The sequence below is a fragment of the Dendrobates tinctorius genome, unplaced genomic scaffold, assembly GCF_039654945.1.
Source record: "Dendrobates tinctorius isolate UK_male_01 unplaced genomic scaffold, ASM3965494v1 ptg000016l, whole genome shotgun sequence".
Classification (NCBI taxonomy): domain Eukaryota; kingdom Metazoa; phylum Chordata; class Amphibia; order Anura; family Dendrobatidae; genus Dendrobates; species Dendrobates tinctorius.
The window spans coordinates 34,805,898-34,820,911 of NW_027361684.1; the positions used below are offsets into that span (position 1 = coordinate 34,805,898).

The 15,014-nt window shown below is 45.2% G+C and overlaps 1 protein-coding gene across 1 annotated transcript in view; it reads right to left on the reverse strand.

Annotated features, from left to right (window-relative positions):
* Positions 1-297: 297 nt before the first annotated feature.
* Positions 298-15,014, reverse strand: part of TLCD2 (TLC domain containing 2) — a 33,329-nt gene continuing 18,612 nt past the window's right edge. Inside the window, exon 4 of the mRNA XM_073565673.1 lies at positions 298-2,492. Within this exon, the coding sequence (XP_073421774.1) occupies positions 2,115-2,492 (378 nt within the window). The 3' untranslated portion in view covers positions 298-2,114. The remainder of the gene's footprint in view (positions 2,493-15,014) is intronic.

The following is a 15,014-nucleotide window of genomic DNA, read 5'->3' on the forward strand; positions in this document are numbered from 1 at the left end:
AAGCTGCATCTGCTGCCGTTGTTCCTGCTGGCTCTGCTGCCGCTGCTCCTGCTGGCTTTGCTGGATCTGCTGTAACAGCTTGTTGGTTTCCTGCTGCAGTGCCTGGGACTGGACCAGGTGTTTCATGAGGTCCTCCATGATTCCAGGCAATGCTTGTTGCCCCGCTGCAAACTTCACCCAGGACATGCAGCAACTGTCTCAAGTCTCTGCTGGGACCGCTGCCCGCACGTCTACCACCAATTGTGGGGATGTGACTCGCTTAGGTGCAGCGGGAGACAAATATGAGACAGGTTCTTCAACAGTGCTTGCGGTTTATTCACGTCATAAACGCACAAGGCAGCGTAACACCAAAAAGTAGCCTTTAGCTCAGGCAAAATAACACAAAATGTCCGTGGTTGTAGACTCAGAGCAGGAGTCTCACCACACATGGGAGGCTTAGTCCTCCCCACATACAGCTCCCTGGTTCAGGAGCAGGCCACATTATAAGGCTGTAGCCACACCCACGATCCAAGCAGCTGACTGGTCACCTGACTGTGACCTCACCACAGGTCCTTCAAACAACAACAATAACCATATCTGGTAGGCTTTACATTATAGAGACAAGCCATTTATGAGGCACATATCTCCCATCGATTACACGACCCTTAGCCCTGCCACAGCACCCACTTGACAGAAGGAAAGCATGTACCTAATGAAGCCAACAGGCCTTGGCTGCCTCATCTTACTTTTCATTATCAAGGAAGCTAAAAGCAGAACAGACGCCAAGGAAAAACTGGTGAGGTAGCTGTGTGAAAGGGAAGAACCTATGGCACATACACTCCCAAATACTGTTCTCTTGCAATTCTACAACCTACAGTATGTAAGACGTGGATTCTTCTTTCTGGTCGAAACTGAAATCCATAGCACCACTAAGAGGTAGATTCTATAAGATGCAGCCATCTGTATATGGCCGAGGTGCAGAAGACCTAGAATGATAGAAAAGCTGCAAATAGAGCCAATGTTCCTCAACACTTGCTACAATTACTATCAGATCAATGGGTCCGGCTGAAGTTGGCTCCTTCATTCTAAGAATCTGTCTGACCCCCCAGTAAACAATTAGTCAATGGCATATCTTAGTGACATGCCATCACTTATTGAGATGGAAATGTCCCTTTAAAACTAGATGTACGTGATTAGAATAATAGGTCTATTTTAGATTTCCAGAAGCAGCGCCACTTTCTACATGGACAGTGTCTGGTATTGCAGCACTGAAATAAAACCGTGAACAAGACTTTCTACAAATCTTAAATGTACCTAAGGCAACCCCTTAATATGTATACTAGCTACAATACTGAGACATTTGGGTCTCTAACCTATATACTATAGTCAGACATCGGTGGTAATTATCACGATCAGTTCTGGTTTCCGCTGAATAGCAGCCACTTACAGACAGGAGTTATTCACATATCAGTATTTGTATGCCAAAATCAGTAGTGTCTTCAAAACACAGATCAGGAGTCAGTCTTTCAATTTAAGTTTTTTTCCTCTGTAATTTCCACTGATACAAAATACTGATGTGTGAATGAGGCTTTAATGTGGGATTTTTAGGAATGTATTTACCAGTGCTGCTGTTGTCCTCAGCATATACGTCCGATTGTGGTACATTTCATGCTTCCGTTACAGAAGAAATACAATCGGCTGAAATCTAAATCCCCTTCTACTTTATAATGTATACCGAATGGGTTCTGACAAGTCATGTTTCCCATCCATTGCGTAAATTTTTTATGAGCGTCTTGCAAAAATGAAAAAGTCTGGTAATTGTAGCTATAGTGGATACCTAATTGCACGTGCGTTTGGAGGCATGGAACAAGAGGGTTGATGAACACCTAGATCAAAAAGTGACTTCACGTTAGACCAGGATGTCAGTAACTGTACAAAGCACTGGACAATCTTTTAGTCTCCTCGGTGGAGCAGTAGTGCAATGATGTTACCTAAAAAATTCAGAAAAACAAATAAATTCTCCCGTGTGGATTTTTGTGGAGGTCACGAGCAGCTAAGATCTTACTGAAGTCTATATAATGTGTGCAGTATGGTCACCCAAAGCTCTTCCCGAGTCCCCAGAACGATCTCTTCTGTTATTTATCCTTCTCACTTGGGGTGTCACGCGCTGACTTAAGGAAATCGCTTCTCAAGAGACGGTAAAAAAGGACTATATTCATCAGAGTCATAATAGCCATCCCAACACTGCCGATGGTATAAATGAGCAGAGGAATGTTCTCTCGGTTTGACACCAACCACCGAGTCATCCAAGCCAATGTGCTGATCCGGAAGATGACATATGTCCCCAAGTTCAGTAGGCTGTTCAGCCGGTAGACTGTGGTTTTTACTAGGTTGGCCATGAGCAGAACTTGCCTCAGATGCAGGAAGATGGAGTTAATTTCCACCAGCAGGGCCACCACTGCAAATCCCACGTACCGATGGAGAAACATAGATATACCGAAGCAAGTGATAACCTGCAGGAGAAGGGGAAACACTGGTAAGAGAGGGTTAAATATCACAAATTATTTAATCACTTATTTAGTCAAAGAAAAAGTGCTCCATTCATTTGAAAGGAATCCCAAACCTAGAAATGATACATGTAATCAAGGAATATCATGCAGAAAATACTTCTATCGGTCATCCTTGTAGAACTCGTGCAGAGAACACTGAGGTTAAACTCTTGCTGATCTGTTTCCATCGTTGATTGGCTGAAAGTTAGTGGGATCTAGAGAAAAGGTCTGGTTTAATCTTTTTAAAGGTAATTTGTCAACAGGTTTTTGACACCTAATCTGAGGCAGGTACACTGACTCCAATGATGTGTCACTTACTGGACTGCTTGCTGTAGCTTTTATTAAATCACAGTTTTATCAGCAGGAGTTTATCACTAAAGGACTAGTAAAAAACACAGCTGATCAACTGAAAAACAGAGCAAAACCCTTTATAAATTTCTCAACTTTAAAAGGAATCTGTCAGCAGATTGCCATCTGAGAGCAGCATGATGTAGGGGCAGATACCTTGATTAGAGTGATGTGTCACTTACTGGGCTTCTGTTGTGATAGAAATGTTTTATCTGCTGAATATCCACCAGTTCTCTGAATGTTGAGCGCTGTAGAAGCCCGCTCACACTAATGACAACTCTGTGTACACTGCGCATAGTCAGAAAGCTGCCAATCACAGGTGGGGATAGGGTTATACCGAGCTCATGAATATTAGAACATAGAAACATGGAGCAGATGAACCACAAAAAAATAAGTAATAATTAAAGATATATATATTTTTAATGACAAATCAGTTCATAAAAGAAAATAGAAAACGTATCTCAAAGTAGTTTTATCAATAACAGAGCTGTTCAAATCTGGTCAAAAAGGTGCACCAAAAAGATGGCGTCACCCCACATGCACGAATACAGGGAAGAAAAACATGGAACCATAATCTTCAAAAAAGTATATATATATATACAGTGGGGAAAAAAAGTATTTAGTCAGTCAGCAATAGTGCAAGTTCCACCACTTAAAAAGATGAGAGGCGTCTGTAATTTACATCATAGGTAGACCTCAACTATGGGAGACAAACTGAGAAAAAAAAATCTAGAAAATCACATTGTCTGTTTTTTTTTCATTTTATTTGCATATTATGGTGGAAAATAAGTATTTGGTCAGAAACAAGCAATCAAGATTTCTGGCTCTCACAGACCTGTAACTTCTTCTTTAAGAGTCTCCTCTTTCCTCCACTCATTACCTGTAGTAATGGCACCTGTTTAAACTTGTTATCAGTATAAAAAGACACCTGTGCACACTCTCAAACAGTCTGACTCCAAACTCCACTATGGTGAAGACCAAAGAGCTGTCAAAGGACACCAGAAACAAAATTGTAGCCCTGCACCAGGCTGGGAAGACTGAATCTGCAATAGCCAACCAGCTTGGAGTGAAGAAATCAACTGTGGGAGCAATAATTAGAAAATGGAAGACATACAAGACCACTGATAATCTCCCTCAATCTGGTGCTCCACGCAAAATCCCACCCCGTGGGGTCAGAATGATCACAAGAACGGTGAGCAAAAATCCCAGAACCAAGCGGGGGGGACCTAGTGAATGAACTGCAGAGAGCTGGGACCAATGTAACAAGGCCTACCATAAGTAACACACTACGCCACCATGGACTCAGATCCTGCAGTGCCAGACGTGTCCCACTGCTTAAGCCTGTACATGTCCGGGCCCGTCTGAAGTTTGCTAGAGAGCATTTGGATGATCCAGAGGAGTTTTGGGAGAATGTCCTATGGTCTGATGAAACCAAACTGGAACTGTTTGGTAGAAACACAACTTGTCGTGTTTGGAGGAAAAAGAATACTGAGTTGCATCCATCAAACACCATACCTACTGTAAAGCATGGTGGTGGAAACATCATGCTTTGGGGCTGTTTCTCTGCAAAGGGGCCAGGACGACTGATCCGGGTACATGAAAGAATGAATGGGGCCATGTATCGTGAGATTTTGAGTGCAAACCTCCTTCCATCAGCAAGGGCATTGAAGATGAAACGTGGCTGGGTCTTTCAACATGACAATGATCCAAAGCACACCGCCAGGGCAACGAAGGAGTGGCTTCGTAAGAAGCATTTCAAGGTCCTGGAGTGGCCTAGCCAGTCTCCAGATCTCAACACTATAGAAAACCTTTGGAGGGAGTTGAAAGTCCGTGTTGCCAAGCGAAAAGCCAAAAACATCACTGCTCTAGAGGAGATCTGCATGGAGGAATGGGCCAACATACCAACAACAGTGTGTGGCAACCTTGTGAAGACTTACAGAAAACGTTTGACCTCTGTCATTGCCAACAAAGGATATATCACAAAGTATTGAGATGAAATTTTGTTTCTGGCCAAATACTTATTTTCCACCATAATATGCAAATAAAATGAAAAAAAAACAGACAATGTGATTTTCTGGATTTTTTTTTCTCAGTTTGTCTCCCATAGTTGAGGTCTACCTATGATGTAAATTACAGACGCCTCTCATCTTTTTAAGTGGTGGAACTTGCACTATTGCTGACTGACTAAATACTTTTTTTCCCCACTGTATATATATATATATATATATATATATATATATATATATATATATATATATATATAATAAAATAGTGACAGTGCTAGCAGTTATACATGAAGTCATTAGATAATGACAGATTCGCCACATAAGGGGTAATATACAGTATCAGTCGTTCTATGAGGTCAGTGACCGTCTAAGTTTTTTTTAGTCCTAACAGTGGTGGAGCAAATCATGTCATTATCAGTTCTTACCGATATTCATGGACGCGAGTGTAACACGTGCCCCTACACGCGTTTCGTGTTGGCTTCCTCAGGGGGCCAAGAGCTCATGAATATGAAGGACTATATGGCAACAGGTTTACTAGTCCTTTAGTGTTAATCTCCTGGTCATAAAACAGTACATTTTGCAAGGCTACAGCAAGCAGCCCAGTAAGTGACACATTGAACTATTGAAGGACAAGATGGTGGAGGCACTGCGATACTCTGGACAATATTCTGCTTGGAAACCCAATATTCATGTAGATGTTATTTTGACTCGCACAATCAACCTAAACATTGTTGAAGATTTAGAATACCTCTTCATTACAACTCTATTCACTAATGTCAGTGACCCCTTTTAGCAGAATAATTGCCATGAGTATGTCACGTTCTGGTAGATCTGGTGGTTAGGCAATCATTATGTACTGTGAATCGTAGATCTTCCATTTGGCCTGTGCATTTTGTTCCTCATATTAAATGGACTTCGTTTCTTTTGGCGCTGAAGAGGTTAACAACTCTTTATATGCTGGTTAGAGACCTGCAGCTACAGACCTGCTCCTTTTCTCCCTCTATAAAATCTGGCAGACTTTCCCATCCCTGCCTGTGAAAGTTTACTTCTTGGCTTGCTATCATAAGTTGAGGATCCAAGAAAAGCACTTCTGAGCATCTGCGCTGCTTTAGTGATAAGCATTCTTCAGAAATCCATATAAATCTTTCAAGTTCTTTATTATATGCACTACAGAAACTACGCGTTTCGAGGTGACAAACCGCACCTCTTCTTCAGGTTACAGTACAGAGTTGTACAGAGTAACCTGAAGAAGAGGTGCAGTTTGTCACCTCGAAACGCGTAGTTTCTGTAGTACATATAATAAAGAACTTGAAAGATTTATATGGATTTCTGAAGAATGCTTATCACTAAAGCAGCGCGGATGCTCAGAAGTGCTTTTCTTGGATCCTCAACTTATGATACCTAGTGGACGCTGTCCACCTGCACGAGCTCTGCAGCAGCTATACGACTGCAACAAACGTTGAGCGTGGTTGTGTCTGAACACAACCCATAAAGGGTGAGTACTCCAGAGTACTTTTATATTTTAATTGATTTTGTACCAGGTGAAGCCCTATGTCTGCGCCCCCGCCCTTGTTTTCTCTTCTTGGCTTGCTGGAATTGGTGTGCTGAAGTTGGAATTCGTAGTTGCTGCTGGAGATTATTTGCCATTTATTTTGTACATTTCTAACCTTCCCTTTATTCCTCTCTGCTAAGGATGATCAAACAGTTTCGGATAAGTGCTTATCCGAATAGCTATAGCTCTTACCGAATAGCAGCATCGGTAACCTTGAGCGCTCCCGATAATCAGCTGTTCGGTGCCGTAGCTGCATGTGACGCAGCTGTGTGACAGTCACAACACATGCATAGAGAGCCCAACAGGCACTTTATGCATGTGTTGTGACTGTCACACAGCCGCGACACATACAGCTGCAGCGCCGAACAGCTGATCATCGAGAGCAGTGGCGTAGCGTGGGGGGGCGGGGGGGGGGGGCGGTCCGCCCCAGGCGGCACGTGTGTGGGGGCGGCGCGGCAGCAGCAATTCAATTCCTCTCCTGACTGGGAGAACAGCGCGGACTCCGTGGAGGCACAGTGCAGGCGCTTTCTACCTTCTACGCCACTGCCTTGCTGGACTCGGACTCGGAGCCCCGGCTGCTTTCCGCTCCTGAGCCGGTGCTGGGCGAAGGTGTTGGCCGCTCGGGGCTGGTTGTTCGGTCGGAGCTGCCAGAAGAACACGTGGCGTGTGGCTGAGGTGACGCAGGAGGAGCGGATGATCCCGGGACACAGGAGCCGGTGAGTGAGGGGGACGGCGGGAAGCGCTGCCCAGCCTGCCCGTGATGTCTGTGAGGGGAGGGAGACACCGCGGTATGTGATTGCCCCTTGAATTTCATTCCATCATGTAATGTTATGCTACAGGGGGCGGCATCTAGGTAATTACTCCCTCTCCCCCATTTACTAATTCTAAAGTTGAGGCTCCCTAATCCTTGGAGTTGGATTGACTACATCTTCATATAGCTGATATTATGCAAAAGAGTTGGGCTCTGTAGGGAGAGGACATGGGGGGCTGTGCAGAGGAGGACATGGGGGGGCTCTGTAGGGAGAGGACATGGGGGGCTGTGCAGAGGAGGACATGGGGGGGCTCTGTAGGGAGAGGACATGGGGGGCTGTGCAGAGGAGGACATGGGGGGGCTCTGTAGGGAGAGGACATGGGGGGCTGTGCAGAGGAGGACATGGGGGGGCTCTGTAGGGAGAGGACATGGGGGCTGTGCAGAGGAGGACATGGGGGGGCTCTGTAGGGAGAGGACATGGGGGCTGTGCAGAGGAGGACATGGGGGGGCTCTGTAGGGAGAGGACATGGGGGGCTGTGCAGAGGAGGACATGGGGGGGCTCTATAGGGAGAGGACATGAGGGGGCTCTGTAGGGGGGAGGACATGGGGGGGCTCTGTAGGGAGAGGACATGGGGGGCTGTGCAGAGGAGGACATGGGGGGGCTCTGTAGGGAGAGGACATGGGGGGCTGTGCAGAGGAGGACATGGGGGGGCTCTGTAGGGAGAGGACATGGGGGGCTGTGCAGAGGAGGACATGGGGGGGCTCTGTAGGGAGATGACATGGGGGGCTGTGCAGAGGAGGACATGGGGGGGCTCTGTAGGGAGATGACATGGGGGGCTGTGCAGAGGAGGACATGGGGGGGCTCTGTAGGGAGAGGACATGGGGGGCTGTGCAGAGGAGGACATGGGGGGGCTCTGTAGGGAGAGGACATGGGGGGCTGTGCAGAGGAGGACATGGGGGGGCTCTGTAGGGAGAGGACATGGGGGGCTGTGCAGAGGAGGACATGGGGGGGCTCTGTAGGGAGAGGACATGGGGGGCTGTGCAGAGGAGGACATGGGGGGGCTCTGTAGGGAGAGGACATGGGGGGGCTGTGCAGAGGAGGACATGGGGGGGCTCTGTAGGGAGAGGACATGAGGGGGCTCTGTAGGGGGAGGACATGAGGGGGCTGTGCAGGGGAGGACATGGGGGGGCTCTGTAGGAGGGACATGGGGGACTGTGCAGGGGGGTACATGGGGAAGCTGTGTAGGGGAGGACATGGGGGGCTGTGCAGGGGAGGACATGGGCTGTGCTGGGGGGTACATGGGGAGGCTATGTAGGGGAGGACATGGAGGGGCTGTGCAGGGGGGTACACGGGGGAGGGGGGAAGTGCAAGGGGAGAACATGAGGGCTCTGTAGGGGGTGTACTGTGGGTCTGTGCAGGGGGAAGACACGTGGGTCTCCTTACACTGTTTTATGGTGCAGCTCTCGGCAGGGCAGTGGTGGAGGTTCAGTAGGGTCATCACGCTAATACATACACATATATATAGAGAGAGAGAGAGAACTGCAAGAAGATGAAAGTCTAGAAATTTAGAAATAATAACAGCAGAGTTAGTAGTAGACTAAAAATTAGATCTTTGAGTGTAGTGTGGGCTCTTCGGATTCTTCTGGATTATCAGCGACCAAAGGGGCGGCAAATTTTTCGACCGCCCCGGGCGCCACAAACAGTAGCTACGCCACTGATCGAGAGCGCTCCAGGTTACAGATGCAGCTATTCTGTAAGTGCTTTGGATAAGCTCTTATCGAAACCTATTCGATCGTCCCTACTCTCAACCATTGGTAGGTGTTTTTCTATACAAGTTGCTTTTTATTATCCCCGTTTGTCTTACGTCTATATACACTAACATACAGGTGCATCTCACAAAATTAGAATATCATCAAAATGTGAATTTATTTCGGTTCTTCAATACAAAAAGTGAAACTCGTAAGTATATAGAGTCATTACACACAGAGTGATCTATTTCGAGTGTTTATTTCTGTGAATGTTGATGATTATGGGTTACAGCCAATGAAAACCCAAAAGTCATTACCTCAGTAAATTAGAATACTTTATAACATCAGCTTGAAAAAATTATTTTAAAATCCGAAATGTTGGCCTTCTGAAATGTATGTTCAGTAACTGCACTCAATACTTGGTCGGGGCTCCTTTTGCTCAATTACTGCATAAATGCGGCGTGGCATGGAGGCGATCAGCCTGTGGCACTGCTGAGGTGTTATGGAAGCCCAGGTTGCTTAGATAGCAGCCTTCAGCTCATCTGCATTGTTGGGTATGGTGTCTCATCTTTTTAACAGCCTGGGGACCTTTTGGGATTTTGTCCCTTTTCCCAGATTATCATACCCCAACCAGCCTTTCCCTCTGTTGGTTATGAAAATTATGTGGGAGCCCACTCCATTTTTTTTTTTTCAATTATTTATTTTACACACTATGTACACAGTGGGTGCCGAATACAATTGCCATCATTGTCACCTGGTGGCGCTGAGCTCAGGGAGACAAGGCGACATGATCCGACCGGTCTTAGGTGCCTGGGAACAAAGCAAACCACTTTTCCCAGGAGTCAGTATGTGTCACACTGATGTGGCACATGGTTGCCACACATATGTAAAGCGTGGACACTGATCGCTCAGAAACTGTTTTTTCCAGTACCAAAAATATCGGGACGTGTGAAAGAGGCCTTAAGGTGCATTATTGTATTGACTCTCCTGTTACTGACCCGCCTTGTCTTCTCGGTTAGTCTGACTTCTTTGCTCCTGACCCCAGCTTCGTATTTTGAATCTGTGCTGCCTGCCCCGACCTCAGAATGTCTGACCTTGTCTCTGTGTTCACCTTCTGTGCTTCCTATTTCTGATTTTGACCCACAGGCCAGCTGCTGCAGGCCAGGAGACTGCTCTGAAGTGGTATCTGGTGACTACCCCAATGGCCCAAGCCTATCCCCACCACCAGTGACTCTACTGAAGACAAGGTAGTCACTTACTTACGCCCCCTCCAGGGTAAGCCCGGCTAGTGACAGTCGGTCAACACCCACTGCGGTCACATCATTGATATGTATATCAATCCTGTGACTTTCAAAACTCCACAACTTTTCCTTCTTGGTCTTGCAATTTCAATGTCAAGGAGTGTATGTTTACCTCATTCTGTAAAATGGCTCTTGCATAGTACAAACATAGTCCTCATAATTATATTCTGACTATGCCGAGATATCTCAAAAAGATTCTGAAGATAAAACATCCTGCTCCGAATCCTGTAACTTTCAGTGTTGATGAGTTTTCCCTTGTGTGAACCTCGGATTCACCATCCTGTTTAACAATGTCTGCAGCGCATATTGCTTAAATAATGCCAATTGTGTGTATGCATGTGGGGCAGCCATGTATTTTGGGAACTGAACAGAGATGTTACCATCACAACACTAAAATAAAGTTTAACAGCAAGTGCCCAGGCAGATTTTATACACAGAATAGTGTGCCATCACTTTTTTGCATATTGAAAAACTTTCCAAAAGGAAATTGTTCCCATCACACAATATACCTTGAAAATTCAATTTCAAACCTTTATCTATTAGTGCTCCGCAGCCCGGTATATCAGTGTAAAAAGCTTTTAATTGTTTCCATGCCTTATACACTTATTGGCATACACCAATCTACCGGGCGTGTCCCGACTATGCAAGTCAGGTGATGAACCGCAACTTGGCCAGTCGTCCTCCTTTTGATGGGGACTCTTCTGCTCGCACAGTGCAGCACCGAAAACAACATGGACATGGTTGACTTCAATTTGGTGCATACCTCAAATATGCGTACCTATCCAAAAAGGACATTTGATGGAGAACAGTGATTCAGTCTGTATCATTATAGTCAAGGTCCCAGTCAGCACAAATGTCCAAATCCCATTTTCTAGGGATTCAGATATAAGCCCCCACAGAGCTACTAACCTCAAACTAAAGTTGCTCTGTGAACATAGCCAAGGTCCTTTGCTGTTTTGATTTGTAGAGCACTCTCCACTTGTTTATTACTGTTTTCTCCGCAGACTGCAAGGTCATCCAGTCCACACCATGGCCTTGGATAGAGAGGCATGATATCCGAGACATCAGTTATCGGCCTCTACTTCAAAACAGTTCTCAGTATTTTTAATAGTGGCCACTGATGAACATAATTAGAAGAGGAGAGCAGTGAAGTGTTTGCAATAGAATGTAGAAGGGCCGACGCTTTACAAATTATGGCGAGGTTCAGACGGACGTATTTTTAAGTTAATGTGTTGTCTGGGTGCTCAACAGACACCACACTGACCTAATAATAAGGATAGGTCATCATTGTAAACGTGGTGGACAACCTCTTTAAGGTTACGTTCAGATGCTCATACTTTCCATTATTTTTGGTCTGTTTTTGCAAGAGACAGCACTCTGACCTGATAACCCATGCCCCAGTGCACACCAGCATGGGCAGAGTACATGACTGGTCTGACAATGCATTGTGTGTTCTACATACATGCATCTTGCCGCTACATCTGGCAGAGACGTGATGCTGTGCTTCATCCCACAAAATCCATTAAAATCAAGTAAGGGTGAACTGAAAAAAACTTTCACTTTTGATTGTGTGTTCACAGACCTTTCTATCAAAGCCAACATTAACTTTTCCTTTAATAACTTGTGCTACAGCAGCTCTTCTGTGGCATAGGACCAGATAGACTCATGAGTTCCTAAGGTTCGTTTGTAGCTGGCTTACTGGTTGTCCTTCTTTTAACAGAAACACCCTACCAGACGTGTCTTTTTTTATATACTCTGAAAAGGTAACCTAGTCATCATCTGTCACTGATCTATTTATATAATTGCTTGTAATGTTTTCATTTCTTGTTCTGTCCAGATGTCACAGTATCCCAGAATTCCAAGCGGAGGAAGTTCACCATCCGCCATATTGGTTCACCCAAGTGATGGGTGTCCCAATATGGAAACTGCTGCTGGTACCAACCTATTGTGCGGTACCACCAGCGGAACACCGTCGCACCACACACACTCACACTCTCACGCAGCCTCTTGCCCAGTACCACCAGTGGAACACCGTCGCACTGCGCTTGCGCGAATTCCACGCAGGCGCAGTGAATCATTCGGCGGATCCCGGAGGCAGATGTGCAACGTGTCTACAGGCAGAGGAAGTCGGTCACATTAAATGAGTTTTCCCACGAACGAAAGTTCATTTTAAAAATTGTCTGTGTCTGACCGTGTACGGAGCATACCACATCTCCTGGGCAGGGGAGGAAGCAAAAGATAATACTGACAATACAGCAAGGGATCACAGAGGAGGTAAAATATTTCACTGACTGTTTTTAAACAATATTTTACCTCACAAAATGTATCCTCTTCGATCTCCTGCTGTAATGTCAGTATTGTCTTTTGCTTCCTCCCCTGCTGTGGTATGTTCTGTACACGGTCAGACACAGGGGTGAGAGACAGAGCACAGAGGTAGACAGCTCAAACGGGACAGCACATGAGGGGAGAACACAGCACAAGAAGGAGAGAGACAGCTGACAAGGGGGATAGCACATAGGGTAGACAGGTCAAAGAAGAGAGCACAGACGGGAGAAGTCAGCACATGGGGAAAGAGAGAGTGGATAGGTGGGTGAGCACATGGGGGGAGAGATTCTCAACGCTGCAAAGCCTGCCCCCATCGTGACATTACCGCCCTCCCGATGCGATAGCCTCCATCTAGTTTAAATATAAATGTCCCCCCTACACATTAGAATGAAGTCGTCCAAATCCACTGATATCGGTGGGATTGGCTGACAGCCTTATGTGTGGGGGGACCTCTAGACTCTCCCCCAACAGATGATATAGGGAGGGAGAAGGATCCGGCACACCAATCCTTTCGTTCTCTGGGAAAAAAGCTGCAGCCAGAAGAGTCCTGCAGCAGCTCTTCCATGATGAACACAGGACTGCTATGAACATTCCTGTGTATGGGGGACTCGGGAGAGATTGTAAATGATTGTCTGTCTGATTATTGTGTACAGGGACCTTAGGATAGATTGGTGCATTATGAAACCCTAAATGAAGCCATAATCTTCATCTTTCATAACCTTACTTTAGAGATAACAGGGAGGGTGGAGCAGGCTCTCGAAGGTCACAACTCCTGGAATTCAGCTAAAAGATTTACACAACAAGGCTGGGTTGTTTGATAATACGTCCTGACAGCAATCTTTCTGTTTAAAGGATTATTGCCACGTCTACTTAATCCATGGCTATACATCTCACATGGGTTTTAATGCCAAGTATAGCACATCTCTTTCCTGTATGGAAAATCTGTATCTTCATTAAAGTACAGGAAAAGAAGACGTGCAGGAAATCTGCCCGAAGAACGAGATGGGACGCAGGTGATGTAAACCTGAGAAAGCGAAGCTAAATATATAGCAATTCATTCAGAAACGAAGGCTAGTCTAATGCGGTTCATGGCCTCCCTTACAGCGACAGTTGTATCCGGGGAATACTTTTGCAACCAGTTCCCTGAGGTGACAATGATATAATAATGCCATGCAGTTTATGAACAGAATAACTCTTTATACCGACTTTACACTACAGCAGCCTTTAAATGAGCAGTGATCGGCTACACGGTTGCTTAAAAATCCCGTCACCCGACGAACAAGCTTTTTTGCAGCCTGTTTACACTGTAAGGATAATCGGGAAAAGATCAGGAGGACGTGGTCTTTTTTGTGAACACATGAGAGTTGCAGTAATGTACACGCGCGACAACCGATTAATTCAACTCTATAGGAGCAGTAAATGAGAATGTGTGTCAAATGCCAACTACTGCCCCATCACACAAAACATGGGACCTACAATCTTGTGATCAGCAGATCCCAGATGTAGGACCCCCATCAGTCATATTTAGTCACCATTACTATGAATAGGTGATGAATACTGTTTGTGGGATAACCCCTCAGATAAGAAGGATTGTCAGTAATGCAATCCATACTCAACTTATTTAAGAATTTTTGTAACTACTTAAATTGAGTACTTAGGATCAAGTACTCTCTTTATGTACTTTAACAAATGTTGTCCACTATCCAGACAACCACTTCTCAATTACTATATTACCCCCATGTAACAAAAAAAACCTGTCCGATTCCAGCCAGGTGGTGCTGGGTCTCACATTATATTCTTATTTCACATAAGCCCTACAGCCAATCAGTGGCTACTAATGTGCCGATGACTTGCATCTCCTTCCAGCAAGCAGTAGCAGTTCTCTCTTCCTCTGGATGTCAGTTTTGTGTAAAGGAAGTACAAGTAAAGCAACCTGTTATCTGCCGCTGATTGACTGCTGGTATTACTTGACATAATGTCAGGAGAGCCCTGAGAGACCCAGCTTAAACTAAGCCAGCAACAGAGCTAAGTACATATAGATATACAAAGAAGGTGGTGAGCCCTCCTGCTGTTTTCTATTAGCTGAATGTGGGATAGATGAATGAACTGCCATGGGTGCCAGGAATTTTGCTGGTGTGCTCAGCAGTAGTAGACAAAATTTGAGAAATTTGGCACATCTAAATGAGAGTAGATACAATTTAAAGTTCTTTATTGAAAATCCATAAAACCACAAACTAGTTAAGGTAGTACATTAAAATATTCTGACGCATTTCTGGCAACCGCACTTAGTTGTAAAAACATGTCAGAAGATTTTAATGTATTACCCGAACTAGTTTGAGGTTTTATGGATTTTCAATAAAGAACTTTTACTTTTATCTCTTTCCATTTGGATGTGCCGAATTTCTCAAATTTTGGCTACTAGAGCGGAGTACAGGCTGTTTTTATTTTACATGG